Here is a 14,470-nt window from a genome sequence, read left to right on the forward strand (position 1 = left end):
TGTTACCGCATACTATTTATCTTGACGCTAATTTTTATGCATATAAATCTCAAGTATGAATTCTCCGATGAATATTAAACCAGGACCCTCCTCTCTAGGGCAGAAGTTTGATCTTGGACAATGTCAGTGTTGTAGATTTTGTGAGGAGAGACCGGAAACAATGGTTTTTCAGATAAAATTTTAGGCGAAACACGGTTTTGGAAACTCCAGGTTGCAGGCAATATGTATTATAGCCCTGTTGGAGAGGGATTTAAGATCAATTCTTTCTTCACCTACAAGCTTGGAATCTCATTCTTTCTTCCCGTAACATCACATGGTTATTAGAAAAATATATTTTCCTGCTAATATATTCTCCATTAACTTTCTTGCCGTGATTCTTTTGGGGATAAACAGTAGCCCTCCTTTTGCACCGTTGTGTGTGTGTGTGTGTCTCTCTCTCTCTCTACATTACAGTGCACGCATTCGGATTTTCGTCGCTAAAAATTGATGTGATGTTTCCGTTGCCGTTCCCGTTGACATAGTGCTGCTCCTCGTTGTAATGGTTCGTCCTGCTCAAATGTGTGGGTTGTGGGGGCGGCTGGATGTATTGATATTCTGTAACATAAGGTGATGGCCTGTATGTGTTGTAGCTGTGTGTTACATACATAGGTGGAGCTGGGGTGTGACTCATTGTGCTGGGGCTCATCGGAGGAGGGCCCATTGCGGCGGGGGTCATCGGGGAAGGGCCCATTGGGGTGGGGATAGGGGCAGTCTCCGTTGGAGGTCCTTGGCTGTTATGGTATCCGTTCCAGTAGCCATTGTAGCCTTGAGAGTAGGCATATCTGTAGCCATAATCAGGTGGGTGGTGACCGTGGTGGTATATGGTATGAACTTCTCCAACGTCTCTTGGTCTCTGGTGGTGTATTTGTTGCCCAGGGTTAGTCTCAGTAGCTACAGGTGTTGGTGCTGCTGGCTCTGGCGCTGGCTGTTGAGGCGGTGGTGATTGTCCCGGTGGGTGGTGACCGTGGTGGTCAATTGTATGAACTTCTCCAACGTCTCTTGGTCTCTGGTGGTGTATTTGTTGCCCGGGGTTAGTCTCAGCAGCTACAGGTGTTGGCGTTGCTGGCTCCGGTGCTGGCTGTTGAGGCGGTGGTGATTCTCTCGGTGGCTCTGCTAGCGAGGCAGCTTCAGCTGGTGGAGCTGCATCAGCCGGTGGTGGTGCTTCTGCCGGAGGAGGATTTGCCACCTCAGGAGCTGGCGCACCATTCTCTGGTGCTTGTTCTGGCGGCTGAGCAGCAGGGTCTGTTTGTTGTTCTGTGTGGGAACATATGGTGGCAATCTTCCTCGTCTTCTTAATAGCTTTTACTATCTTCTCCGGATCCGCCCACCCAATTATTGTCAACTTTTGTTGTGGGAAGTCAATGTAAAGCTCATATATACCTGCAGAAAAAGAAAAATGATTCTTCACTGAAAAACTAGAAGCTAATAAAAGCTGCGTTCTTAGTGTAAGAAACATACCAACAACCAAAAACAAAAAAACATGGAACTCTTAATTTCTCACCATTGATGCCATGTAGCGCTTTCTTTATCTTCTGCACACATCCGTTACAATCCATCCGGACATGAATCTCCGTCACTCGAGGTTTCTGCATTTGACAAATGAAAAAATTAACGTAAGCATGGACTAATATGTGTAATCTGGAAGCATGTGATTGCAATTAGTTTAGGGGCATACCTCCATGAGATGCAATGAAGAGGGTGGAGGGAGGGAGAGAGGTAGAGGATGAATGAAGAATGAATTAATAGGTGGCATTTTATTTGTGCACATCGAGAAAAAAGGGTAAGGAATAATAGAAAGCAAATATGTGGGACATGCAAGGAATCTCCTTTTTCGAATTGATTAATTTAGCCTGCAAACTTCATTTTCAAATGTGTTAAAAGGATGGAAGAAAGGGCTGGGGTTTGTATGGACGACGGAATGCTGAGCCAAAGAGAATTTTCCTTTTGTGTGTGATGGAATGGATGGCTGTGTGCGATTGAGGGACGTCTGTCTTTTGAATGTTATTAGGATATCCAAAACCGTCCATGGAGAAAAAAAATTGAAAGGAAGATGATCGGATGATCTTGTTTACATTTTCATCAAGTCATAGCTTTTGAGCATTGAATTGGAGTTCCACTAATCTTATGGAATCCTTTTGGCACAAGCAAAGATCGACGTTCACACACATGCAAATGACAAAAAAATTAGGGTTGGAAAGCATAAACCTCCTTTCATTTTAGTCGCAAAGTTTGATGGAGATTGGAGAGTTGCAGATTCTTTCACAGGCCAATCGTTTTAAAGGGTGTAATACCAGTGTCAGCCTAGTTTTCGATGAGCTTAACCATCTTATAGTATATTCTAGTTAAAGGAAATATAAGATTTTCATTCTTCTCGGGAGAGAGATCTAAACCATGGGCAACAAATATTGCATGATTGTGTTTCAATCGCATACGGAATATTGCATGATTGTGTTTCAGTATAAGTTTTTCATTCTTCTCAGGATTAATAAAAACTTGAGGTCATATGACTTCTATCATTATAAAAAGAATCAATCAGTATAACAACACGTCTGTTGATTATACATGCAATTGTGTTTAGTAGCATACACTAACATTTTTTATGCTACCTAATTGAGTGTCATCTGGAATGAGTGTAACTATCTTCTATTCTGGCTAAACACTGTCACGTAGTATAACCAATTCATTTAAATATTGTCACGTAGTATAATCAATTCATTTATACATTATAACATGCAAATTGGTTATTAACACTATTCGCTTCATCATCAAACCGTCACCCACCTATATTATAACTCTTGGAGTAGTAATACCACATGCAAGTGTTTTAGTACCATACCCTAGTTCTTTTTATGTTTCTTAGGATTGATAAGAATCTTAGGCGGCATGGCACCTAGACCTACCAGTTTTGAAAGTTGTTTGACTTTGGTCATTGTGAGAAAGATACCAAAGAACACATAGTTTTCACTCATGGCTGATATTTCTGTTGGAAATTGGAACGAGTTTTGCATTTGTAAGTTTTCTAGTACATCCAGTCGACTTTCCTCAAGACGTACGGCTTTCTGCTATTTAGATTACTTGGTGCTCCTTGGTATCTAACTAAATTCTTTTAGAAAAAAAGAGTGCAATTGTATTGTGTATTGGGGCTGGAAGTGACATATGATATATAGTGGCCAGTTTCAACCATCCAACACCAACCAAGTGTCGGTTGGGAATCATATAACAGATGTATTATTATTTCTTAAATGATTGCTGTTAGATTAATGTGAAAAAACCCTAGTTTTCTTAGGACTGCATTTTGACCAAAAAGCTGGTTGTCGGCTAATTGTGTGTTATTATGAGGCTGTGATCTCATGAAGTGTGGACGTGGGACTTTTAGGGTTTGGCATGTAAAGTCGATTACTGTTTATTCTTGGACGAGCATGGTAGATTTAGGCCTCTCTCAGCTGTGTGAAAAACAAAACAAAACAAAACAAAGCAAAAAGGAAATGGTATTGTTGTTTTAAACGTTTCTTGGTGGTCCTAGCTCATCCTTAAGTACATTTCTTTCTTTTTCCTACGAGCGACGTTGGGGGAGGGAAGCAGACGCGATATGTCGGGTGCCAGGTTGAACTCTTAACCATTTGAGCGAGAATCCACTTAATTGCTACTTTGTGCAGATATTTGGGTTACGTATTTGAGGCCATCTTTTATGTTCTAAAGGACCAACTTAAGCGTGCAAACAATAAGAATCTCAAGAAGCAGCTTAAGCTGCTTAACCCAAATCCTAAAGCTGAAGATAATTTCGTTTCTGTACACAGACTCCATGATTGCTAGTGTAACTTTATATCCCAAAAGGGTCAAAACAGACTCAGCCAAACACTGCATGTGTTCTTTGAGATCTTTCTGATTGAACAAAAAGATTGAAGCAGCTGGAAATATTGGGGGATCAGAAGGAATATAAAGGCACGCTGGCTGGCTAAAGTTTGTTAACAATATTGACTAGCTTTCCATTGCGTCGTTGACAACGTTTTTGAGATTGCATGCAGTAATGTGTTGAAAACAAAGTCCATTTCCCCAAAGATTGAAGAAAATTGACTAGCTTTTGTGACGTCAAACCTAAGGAATATACAGGCTGGTGTGGTGGCTATGCTTTTGCTTAATGCAATTTTTAGCTGATGATTTCCCATTAGTGACCAAAAACTGGATTACAGTTTTGTACTAAAACAGATTATGTGAGTTACTGGCACCATGAATTCATATTTTTATGGCCCTACACTAAATTAACCTAAACAATGGGAGGGGAGATTCAAACTTGGGTAAAGAGAAAGAGCGCACTGCTCTAGCCAACTTAGCTAAGCCCAAATCTGCCAAGATGAAAGATATGGGCACAAATACTCAAGAAATCCACCTATATTTGGAACATATCCAAAGTATCTGAATGTTAATTTGGTAATTGGGGAAGACCAGCAGATCCTTCGATCTCTTACAATACGTTAAGTAAATCCAAACATTATTCTTGTTTTATTAACCATGCATGATGTCAACCCTTGTTGAAGGGTTCACAAGAATCCTAAACAATGAAATTGCAGCAATACTATTTATGGTTTGTTCCCACGTATATATAGAATTATTAAATAATTCGTAATTAATTGCATAAATATAGGAGGATCAATCGACTACGAAGACTCCATGACCTCAAGAATAAACATTTGGGTTCTCCAAGAGGTAGGCTTCCACAACTTTGTATATCCCGATAGCACTGTTCTTGCCTGCTATGATTTCCTCTTCTTTGACCTCAAACTCCCCAATGGTGTTGTATTTACTTGTCATCTTGCAGATTGAGCTCCCATCACTAGCTGCCTCAAACTTCACCTCATAAGCAATAGACTCAAGCTTCTCACCTAATGCATCCCCTTCAATCATAGTGTACTTGCACACAAAATTCTCTATGTCAAGTTCATCAATCCGGTGCTTCACGTATCTGAAATGGCTACCTACATCGTAAACCAAACGAAATATTCACTAAGGGAAGACATATAAGAAACGTTGCAGAACTGCTAAAACAAAAGTTTATCTGTTTGTGAATTGTATGTCAGATTGCAAACCTTCTGTGAAATTGACCTGTTCAATGCTTCCTGCTCCTCCATCTCCCTGTTTTACATCGACGCTTGCGATGAACTGAGGCAACAGCTTTGGTATCAGATTTTTTGAGTCTATGATCAAAGCCTTGAACATGCGCGCCGGGGCGATTGGGCAGAGGAACTCCTGTGTTATACTTGTCACACCCATAATTTGTAGATTAGTTGTAATAGCAGCTGTAGTTGGAAACCATTGGCATCATGCACATATAGAGCTTAAGTTTGAGATGCGTGTGTATGTAGCTAGGTTGGTGAAATCAATGTGGAAAACATGAAAAATTAGGTTGTAGGGTAGGGTTGTAGCTGCAGTCTTTGAATGCCTGTCAAAGTTTCAAAGTATATTGGTCGCTATGTAGACTTCGGTTTCAAACTTTAAAGATTCAACTCAGAAGTACATGCTTTTAAACATATGGGCGGCGCTTACAAAATCTCTCAGTAACTGTAGCATCCTTTGGATCCTTATGAGGTCCAAGTTTTCTCCGCATTGTAAATTTCTGTTGGAACAAAGTTCAAGCATCTTTAATGGGCTCTGTTAACCCAATTTCTCTCTCTTTTCCATTGTCTAAGGGTTACCTAGATAGACCTGCAGTACATAACATATTTACAGAGAGCGTGATATGGTAGTGAACCACCTTGTTAATCTAGGAAATAGCCTTGAGTTGGGGCTTAATTACTGTGTTTCATGACCCTCCTAATTGTATTAGGTCCTTTTTGGATGACAATTTACTACGTGTTTCTAGGCCTCATGTCATTATTTTCTTTATGGGAATTAGCTTTGTATCTCATCCAAAAAAGAGAAATATAGTAACAGAGGTATATATAACCATGTTCTTAAATCAGCTGCAAATTTATGGTGTTTCTGCAACTATTTCCTTATTTTCAAGTGTTTTAAATCCTTTCCTCTCCAGTAAATCAAAACAAGTAATTTACTAAAATAAAATAACTGACAGAGTCCAATTAAGAATTTCAGGTTAGAATTCCAATCTGTTTATCATCTGAGATTTGCCTCTCCACTTTGCTTAGGATGGATGCTGCTGAGATATTTTGGTTGAACTATCTTGATAAAAAACAAAGAAAAAAGAAAAATGGATTAACTACTTGTACACAGCCCAGCCCCTGATTTAGAATCAAAATTAAATATTTATCTTAATCACAATCTTGTACAACAAGAAGAAAGTCTAGGAAAGAAGAACTGGAAAAGCACTTCTGGGAAAAAAGAAAAACAACATGAACAATATTTTAGATATATTGTCCACAGCAGAATTCCCAAAAATCGATAAAATTTTTATTGAAAAATTTCAGATGTAGGCGCGAGGGTGTGCCATGAGGTAGGCTTCCAAAACTTCATACATCCCAATAGCTCTATCCTTGCCAAGCTCAATGTCTTCTTCTTTGATCTGAATATCGTCTTTGGCTTTGTATGTGCTGGTCAAATGACAGATGCATCCTCCTCTTCCATACCCCTCAAACTTGACATCATAAGTTATGTATTCAAGCTTGTCCATCAAGTGATCCGACGCGTCGCTTTCGATGAAGGTGTAGCTGCAGCTGAGGGCCTCCTTGTCCAAAGCATCAATCCTGTGCTTAACATATTTCATAGGACTAGCTGCACATCCCCAACAAAACCAACACAAAAATTAGACAATTGAGATTTGATTGTGATCATTAATTTTAGCTAATTTGACTTTTTATGTGCTTAACAATTTACCTTCAGTGAAGTTGATCTGTTTGATGGTTCCAACTTCTCCTGAACCACTAAGGAATTCAATACTTTTAATTGATGAGAACATGAGCTTGGGGCAGAGGTTGTGGGAGTCCAAGATCAAGGCGTTGAACATCCTCTGTGGCGTCACCTGAGTCACAAACTTCTGGCTGATCTTGGTGATTCCCATGTTTTCTTTTGCTTGATGAACACTTGGGGAGTTGGGATCAAAGAAACAATAAAAATAAATAAATAAATAAATAAAGGTTTTGATTTGTGAAAATATCAAAGAGGGAGGGAGGAGCAAATTTTATCAGATTAATAATTTTAGGATGTGAATAATGGAGACAGAACTTTAGGTAGTGGGCTGCTGCTTTTTAGCTTGGAAGTTGTTGGTCTGAATAATATTTTTGAAGTCCTAATAAACTCTGTAATGGTGGAACCCGATGTATAAGTTGGACCAAATGTAACCTAGTGCGTACTTTTCAACAAGGGGATGGAATTGGATGGTTCCTCTTTAAAAATGATCAACTGGATGACTTGTATTGACATGGAACTTCCATGCTCTGGAAGGTACACTGTATGTTTTATATTCAGGAGGAAGATTACGGGTTGGTTTGGTATTGATGTGCTTTGAAAAAAAGCTGCTTCTGTTGTGCTGTGAAAAAAAGCGGCTGTGAAAAAAAGCAGCAGAGTGTTTGGCAAACTTTTTTGTGAAAGTGCTTTTGGAAAAAAAAGCAGTATGACAGTGTTTGGTAAACTTTTATGTAAAACAGCTGTGACTGTGTAAAATGACCAAAAAGGGTATAATACTAGATGTGCCATTAATTTAATTTTCTTAACCAATAAAGGTGAATTACTAAATATACTTTATTTGTAAAAGAAACATATTTATAAACTTTATCTTAAATATTAATTAGTATGACAAACTACTTCAATTGAAATATTTTAGACTGAATAGTTAGAATTCATTAGTACAATATTGTTAATGTACTTAAAAGTAATCTAATTAGATGCATTCATCAAACTTGCCGCTATTCTATTTCTTAATGCTTCTATCTCATGTGATCCTTCAACTTCATAATTTTGGTATTCTTCATCATCATCATCACTACTATCGCTCTCTTCACAATAGTCCCTAGGGTCATCAAAATGACGATCACTTTCAGAATACCTCCGTATGTAGTTATGAAGAGCCATTGTAGCAATGACAATCTTCACTTGCTTATTGAACGGGTAATTAGGCATATCCCTTAAAATTGCCCATCTTTTCTTCCATACGCCAAAAGTTCGTTCAATGATGCTCCTAAGAGAAGAATGCATGCCGTTGAATACCTCTTTATGACCCGTTGGTTCAGCACCCCTACGAAAGTCCGGGAGATGATATCTTTCACCTTTATATGGTCCCAAATAACCTCTCATTTGTGGGTACCCGCATCTACGAAGTAATATTTTCCTGACAATTGAAAATTTTGTTTTGTATTGTAATAATTATACAAAGCAAGTATGTAAAATGTTATAATAATACAAAGCAAGTATGAAGATTACCATTTGGAGGCTTAGAAAAGTTTAAATTTGGATTCCATAGCACGGATAGAAAAACCCTTGTATCATGTGCAGTGCCTTCCCATTCGGCACAAGCAAATGTGAATTGCATGTCAAAATTACATGCAGCCATAACATTTTGAGTCGGTATTCCTTTCCTACCAATGTATGGAACTTGATCCGGAGGTGGTATTGAAGCCTCAACATGTACTCCATCTATAGCACCAATACAATCCTAAAAATAATAACATAGAAGAAAACCGTCAACCTACACTTCTAGTTTGCAAATAAGTTAGAAGACGAGTCAAATTTTACCTTAAAATAAGGCATGTATCTTGTATCTCTCCTTATTTCTTGGGGAATGCCACGAAACTCCGAATCCATCGGTTTGATAATATCTATTGCCATCTTACATACGATATCCAACATAGCACCAAAATATCTACTAACAGTCTCACCAGAATGTTGAAATCTCTCTTGCGCTAATGTATTTTTCACACCATGTCCCAACACATGCAAGAACATTATTTCAATTGCACTCATTCTCCTTGAACCTTTCAATCCATAATTAGTTTGCAAGTCATTGGATAATCTATAAAAGACATCTTTGTTCATCCTAAACATTCTATAGCATCGCACATGATGTTCTTGTAGTACTTCCATCAACCAAATATTACCTGTTTGGAAAGAATTCATACACGGAGTTTTGTGGACATATTTTAAATAATATGTTTCAACAGCTTTCGCTACAACACATATAATTAGACCATCCTCCAAATCCTCAACATCATCATCATCATAGGTGTTCATATTGAACATACACCTGTAACATAACACATAATTCAACATTCCACAAGTCATAATCCAACGATCACTAAGAAATCATAATCCGACATTCATGAATAATCCAACGTTTAATAAGAAATCATAATCCAACATTCAATAAACACAAAGTACAAGCAACATTCAATAAATACAAACCACACAGTCCTAATGCATAGTTTTAGCTCCTTATTGTTCTTTGTTGAACATATATTTCAACCAAGTTAACTGCACTTCAGGATCTTTCATAGTGGCAAACATCTCTTGCTTCTCTGCACTACAAAATAAACATGTAGCAAACAACCATAACTCGCTAGGTGGCTCACAACCAGGCAATTTTGCAACAGACGCTATCACTTCCGCAATACTACTGCCTAAATGTAGCGGCCTCATCAATGAGTTTGCAGAACTTTTACTTTCATAAACTTTAACAAGACGGTCAATTTGACCACAAAGTTTTGCAGCGCCTCCAATTTTTTTCCCTTTCTTATCAACCTTCTTTTGCAATTCTCCTTGGTTAGCCGCTCTTTTTTTTCCCTTCCTAGTAGCTTGTCTTAGATCCTGCATAGTCTCACTTTCTTCCTCATCATCTAAATCAATCTGTCCTATGAATTCCTCTCTTGTCTCTGGTGGTAGTACTCCAGATGAAGGTGTCCAGGCATGTTCACCGGTAGCAACTGTGTTCGAGAACATCCTATCTAACTTTTCCTCCATCTCAGGACTAATGCCATTTTTTCGCAATTTTTCATATTCTTTGTTTATCTACAAGTAAAGAAAGAATATAGTTAATACATATTGCATGATATCATAATACATATTAAAAGATAAATACACAAACCTGAATTTTATTATTCCACCACTCCTCAGAGGCATCAACAATACCCTTGTTCGAATTCCACCCTAGGCCAGTTTCTTTACCAACTAGCTCTTTCCACAACTTCCACTCATTTTTAAGTACATCCCACTTATTTTTCAGTTGCTTTCTTTCATAATCATGCCCTGTCTCTGCCTTGAAGTTAGCTCTAATATTTGCATATCCTTCTTTGTCAAAGTGAGTGCCCGGACGATGTCCGGCCTCAACCTCCTTGATGCATACATCACAAAATATAGATATATTGTGGGCATTCCATGTAGCAGTAGGATTTGACGAAGATGCTCCCTTATTTGCCATTGATACCAGCTAGTGATTTGTATATATACATATATATATATATATATATATATATATATATATATATATATTAAAACAAGAACAAATAATATTGTAATATAACCAAGCAAAAAAAGGTAGTAAACCTAACATAAGCAGAAGTAACTCGCAAGCAGAAAACAGGTATTAAACCTAACAGACACCACAGTCTTTGTTTTCCTTATCATCGTCTCATGTAACTTGTAACTATTTCCATTTGTTATCAGTTATATTGCATGTTCATGTCTTCAAATATCTATCTCATATTGCTTTTAATAACTCAAAAAATTTGCATCAGGATATTGTGGATGATTTACGGTATAGTGAAGTTTTATACATACCTAGTGTTATGACCCCAATAGAGGTAAAGCCATTTCTTATACTTAAAACTGTAACTCGCTTCAATCTCTGAAGCTTCATGGATTTACAGTTGAACCTGTTTGACCTATTTTAATTTTTAAAATCTCTACTCTTGTCATTATACTTGAAAATCTAAATGCATTTTACATATCATGGTATTGTGATGGACATTGCAAAGACTGATCAACTTTTCCTTAACCAATTTGCTACTTGCAGATATTGTCTGCATATAACACTGGTGCCAAGATTGTCAAGGTAATTCTTTGCATTCATCATTTTCACATGGAAGTTGCATCATGACAGACATCTTTATCATAGACTATTAGTTTGGAGTCCTACTCAGATAAAAACTAGGAATATGAGAACCAAATATTAGTGAATAATCATTATAAAACACGGTATAAAGACTCAGCGAAAAAGATGTCCACCAACATTGTGGCACAACTTTAATTAAAAAAAACAAAACCAAATTAAACATCCGAGGTCATAAGTCAATTATAAGCGTCTTTTAGTAGCTTCACTGAGCTTAGTGAACGAAATGTTTCTTTTCAGTTGAAAAATGATTTGTAGAGTGTAGTGAACTTTCCATGGCTAATTGTGTATTGAAGCCCCATAAAGTTCAATTTCTTATGCATGCTTGTTCAGCTCTGTACAAGACTTGTGGAATCAACTGTCTTATATTGGTGAGCAGGTATATCCTGTTTCTGCATTAGGTGGCACACAATACATATCAGCCATTAAAAAGCCTTTTCCTCACATCTCAACGGTTTCATACAACTACTTGGTCAAGATTTAGGTCAAACTAACTTGAGGGCTTGAGAGATTTTTGGAAGTGAACTAGAGAGAGAGAGAGAGAGAGAGAGAGAGAGAGAGAGAGGAGGAGGAAGAAGAAGAAGATTGGAGGGGGGAGGGGAAGGTTCTAAATTTTCATATATTTGCTTATTTTTTTCTCTTGTTTTGTTGGAGTGAAGTGAACGTGAACGGTCACATGAAACTGGAGCCAAAAGAGTGAGTGAAAGGTGCAAATGACAAGCTTTTGCTTCAACTGGGGATCAGATTTTGACATTTTCTTTTGCCTTTTTTTAATTTTAGGTAGGGATCCCACATGTAACAATTTGAGAAAAAAAGTACGAGCCTATACAACTGTCCAGCTTAAGCTAAAGTGCTCGTATTCCACAAGAAGACCAATCACTAGTTCTCAAATTTTCTTTTTCCTTTCTCTTCTCTCCCCAACTATTTCTAGAAGCCAACTTCAGTATATATATATGAAACTAGAAAGCCAGAACAAGGTTAAAGAGAGAAGGCCAGTTAGCAGCATGTTTTCTATGGAACTACAAAGCCATGCATATCTATTTTACAGGATAACAAACAAGCCAATTAAACGATTAAGTTTGGATTCCCCGAAAATTAAAAAAATTGTTTGACTTTTGGACCTTTAACTAACATGTAATATAATTGATTAGACTTGCAAAAGAAAATATGATCATTGCACCTTCAAATTATTTCAAAAAGCTTTTGTGATCTAACCGAAAATGCAGTAGCCAAATTTCTGCATACCAAGAGAAAACACAGGCTAGTATACAAGCTTAGTCAGACGCTAAAAATAAAAAGTTTTACCCTACAAATTACAAGCTTTGCAGAGGAAGCCATAGCAACATCTGATTAATAAAATGATGTATTCCTGACTTAACAAATGCTATGAGAAACCATATCATCATATCCAAATTCCGACGTCCTTGTAAGTAAGAATTTATGTAGCTACGCAATTGAAGTCTCTTCTTCTCATCTATAATTTTCTCTTAACAATTTTATCTCTGCACCATGTACATTTCAAAATGATGTGTATGTTTGTGATTGTGTGCTTTTGTCATAGTCTGGTTCTATTAACAGTTAACACCCACTTGGAATGTAGGGGCTGTTTGCCCTCTTTGCTATAACATGTGGTTTATAAGGCTCTTCTCCAAGATTTAAGTTTGTCTGGTGTTTCCGTGAAGAAAAACTAGTCACATCAATCTAACGCAAAGTTACAACTAACAAACAAAGTTAAAACTCCAACAAATAAAGCAACACCATCGTTGCCAATCAAACCCTAAGAACTGAAATTGCTTCATGGATCTCATGATAATAACCTTAATTCAAACCCCAAAACTGAAATTTAGAGAATTAATTCAAACCCCAAAATTGAAAATTAGAACATAACCCCAAAACTGAAAATTAGAACATTAATTCAAACACCAAACCTTGTTTCAGAAAGAGTTATGTTTACCTAATCAATGAGATCGAGCTCGTTTGTTGGTTGCCACACAAAACCCTATTTCAGAAAACCCCAAAACATGGGTTCTCATCAGAGAGCAGCCAAACCCTAACCTAAAAATTAAATTAATTAATTATAGCAAAAATTGAAAGCAAGTCGAGTAGCTGGTACCTGGAAGGCGACGGCGGTGTGGCGTTGAGAGTGACGGAGAGAAACGAAAAGGAGGAGGAGGAAGAGGTGCAGCGGCGGGAGGGAAGAGGGGCGTAGGAGTTTTTTGCGAGAGAGAAAGAGAGAGTGCAGAGTGTAGGATCGGGAGAAGGAGAAAGGAGAAAGGAGGGGGCAGTTTTGGTAAATTGAAAAAATTCATTAATTGGGTACTATAGCTCCGTGTTTTGGAAAAATAAGCGGCTTCTTGGAAGCTGCAAAATGCAGCTTCCACTTTTTGGCTTTTTTTCATGTGAAACTTTGAAATAAAGTAGTTTTGGGATGTTTACCAAACACCAAAATCCTTACCAGCTTTTTTTCATCCTAACTTTTTTTTTAATCATCTCAATCCCAAACTGAGTCTGCATGTAATGTTAGGCTTGCAGTGACATGGAAATTTGATCATCTAATTCTTCTTACTTTAAACAATAATCAAATCTAACTTTGTCAAATTAGTATCAAATTAGAGTTTATATTATCGTGTCACACATTACTTCCCTTGCTTTGTTCGAGTTTAATTTGCTGCTAGTAGAGTTTGTTCAAGCTTTGGAAATAATTTGGTACTGACCACCAGTGACCAATTATGTTTCCCTACTGATATTAAGCCTACCTCTTCAACTTTTGTAACACCTATTTGTGATGAAACACCTATATTATTATCATTCATCTCCATTAACAAGGGCAGAACTAGAAATTTTAGGAGGCTGGGCTATTATTTCTTAGTTGGGCAAAGATCTAAATATAGTTTTATTTCTTTACTCAAAGGAAAAAAGTTTGAAGTGTTATGGGCCAGCTGATTGATTTTTGTTTAAGATTGAGTTGCTACGATAAGATAGCCTTAATTTTTTTTAAATACGGCGTGATACTAAATTTGATAAAAAAAAACCCATCAAAATTCAGTGATTAACCACCAATTAATCAAAAAACCAAATCACACCCCAACAAAAACAATCAAATTCACAAGTTTTATTTGAGAAAGAAAAAAAAAACATGAACAGATGATGGAAAAGGGTGGAATGGGTATGGGCGCGGAGGCGTAATAGAAGACACGATGGAGTAGAGAGGAATCTGTGTTCTTCATTTAATTAATTTAAATTATATTCTTAAAATAAATATTAGTTGTCACTATAAAAGATGATGTCAAGTTGTCAACTTAGGTGTCAAATGTTAATAAGTGAAACTCCAGGTCAGCAAGTGTTCCGGTCATCTAGAAAAATTTCTCCGTGTGCACCTAACTG

General features: G+C 37.3%; 4 protein-coding genes across 6 annotated transcripts; all 4 read right to left on the bottom strand.

Moving 5' to 3' along the window:
* Positions 1–8: 8 nt before the first annotated feature.
* Positions 9–1,821, bottom strand: LOC137737132 (leucine-rich repeat extensin-like protein 3). Of its 2 annotated transcripts, XM_068476517.1 has the most exons (3): positions 1,715–1,821; positions 1,541–1,625; positions 12–1,419 (listed from the first exon to the last, which is right to left on the bottom strand). In XM_068476517.1, exons 1-3 carry the CDS (start codon positions 1,805–1,807, stop codon positions 443–445), a joined length of 1,155 nt encoding a protein of 384 aa, XP_068332618.1. In that variant the 5' UTR covers positions 1,808–1,821; the 3' UTR covers positions 12–442. The 2 variants fall into 2 exon arrangements, with proteins under 2 accessions (XP_068332619.1, XP_068332618.1); XM_068476518.1 differs by lacking the exon at positions 1,715–1,821 and having other exon boundaries at positions 9–1,419; positions 1,541–1,631.
* Positions 1,822–4,516: 2,695 nt separating this feature from the next.
* Positions 4,517–5,445, bottom strand: LOC137737858 (major strawberry allergen Fra a 1.07-like). Its single transcript, XM_068477426.1, has 2 exons — positions 5,124–5,445; positions 4,517–5,012 (listed from the first exon to the last, which is right to left on the bottom strand). The coding sequence occupies exons 1-2, from the start codon at positions 5,305–5,307 to the stop codon at positions 4,714–4,716; spliced, it is 483 nt and encodes a 160-aa protein (XP_068333527.1). The 5' UTR covers positions 5,308–5,445; the 3' UTR covers positions 4,517–4,713.
* A 320-nt stretch (positions 5,446–5,765) lies between these two features.
* On the bottom strand, positions 5,766–7,292 carry LOC137737857 (major allergen Pru ar 1-like). The gene is made up of 2 exons (XM_068477425.1): positions 6,865–7,292; positions 5,766–6,762 (listed from the first exon to the last, which is right to left on the bottom strand). The coding sequence occupies exons 1-2, from the start codon at positions 7,046–7,048 to the stop codon at positions 6,455–6,457; spliced, it is 492 nt and encodes a 163-aa protein (XP_068333526.1). The 5' UTR covers positions 7,049–7,292; the 3' UTR covers positions 5,766–6,454.
* A 1,888-nt stretch (positions 7,293–9,180) lies between these two features.
* LOC137736477 (L10-interacting MYB domain-containing protein-like) lies at positions 9,181–13,335 on the bottom strand. 2 transcript variants are annotated; one of them, XR_011068753.1, is made up of 3 exons: positions 13,200–13,335; positions 13,041–13,085; positions 9,850–9,987 (listed from the first exon to the last, which is right to left on the bottom strand). XR_011068753.1 is itself a non-coding variant. In XM_068475741.1 (2 exons), exons 1-2 carry the CDS (start codon positions 10,394–10,396, stop codon positions 9,415–9,417), a joined length of 906 nt encoding a protein of 301 aa, XP_068331842.1. In that variant the 5' UTR covers positions 10,397–10,449; the 3' UTR covers positions 9,181–9,414. The 2 variants fall into 2 exon arrangements, 1 of the variants encoding a protein (XP_068331842.1); XM_068475741.1 differs by lacking the exons at positions 13,041–13,085; positions 13,200–13,335 and adding an exon at positions 10,064–10,449 and having other exon boundaries at positions 9,181–9,987.
* Between the last annotated feature and the right edge of the window lie 1,135 nt (positions 13,336–14,470).

The sequence above is a fragment of the Pyrus communis genome, chromosome 6 (genome assembly GCF_963583255.1).
Source record: "Pyrus communis chromosome 6, drPyrComm1.1, whole genome shotgun sequence".
In the NCBI taxonomy this organism is placed as follows: Eukaryota; Viridiplantae; Streptophyta; class Magnoliopsida; order Rosales; family Rosaceae; genus Pyrus; species Pyrus communis.

Excerpts from the sequence above, each read along its gene's own strand:
- LOC137737857 (XM_068477425.1), bottom strand. The coding sequence starts at position 7,048 with ATGGGAATCACCAAGATCAGCCAGAAGTTTGTGACTCAGGTGACGCCA. Across the intron at positions 6,763-6,864 it reads ACAGATCAACTTCACTGAAG|CTAGTCCTATGAAATATGTT; the intron begins GTAAATTGTTAA and ends GGGGATGTGCAG.
- LOC137737858 (XM_068477426.1), bottom strand. The coding sequence starts at position 5,307 with ATGGGTGTGACAAGTATAACACAGGAGTTCCTCTGCCCAATCGCCCCG. Across the intron at positions 5,013-5,123 it reads ACAGGTCAATTTCACAGAAG|GTAGCCATTTCAGATACGTG; the intron begins GTTTGCAATCTG and ends TTTACGATGTAG.
- LOC137737132 (XM_068476517.1), bottom strand. The coding sequence starts at position 1,807 with ATGTGCACAAATAAAATGCCACCTATTAATTCATTCTTCATTCATCCT. Across the intron at positions 1,626-1,714 it reads CTTCATTGCATCTCATGGAG|AAACCTCGAGTGACGGAGAT; the intron begins GTATGCCCCTAA and ends TGTCAAATGCAG. Across the intron at positions 1,420-1,540 it reads AGCGCTACATGGCATCAATG|GTATATATGAGCTTTACATT; the intron begins GTGAGAAATTAA and ends CTTTTTCTGCAG.
- LOC137736477 (XM_068475741.1), bottom strand. The coding sequence starts at position 10,396 with ATGGCAAATAAGGGAGCATCTTCGTCAAATCCTACTGCTACATGGAAT. Across the intron at positions 9,988-10,063 it reads GGTGGAATAATAAAATTCAG|ATAAACAAAGAATATGAAAA; the intron begins GTTTGTGTATTT and ends CTTTACTTGTAG.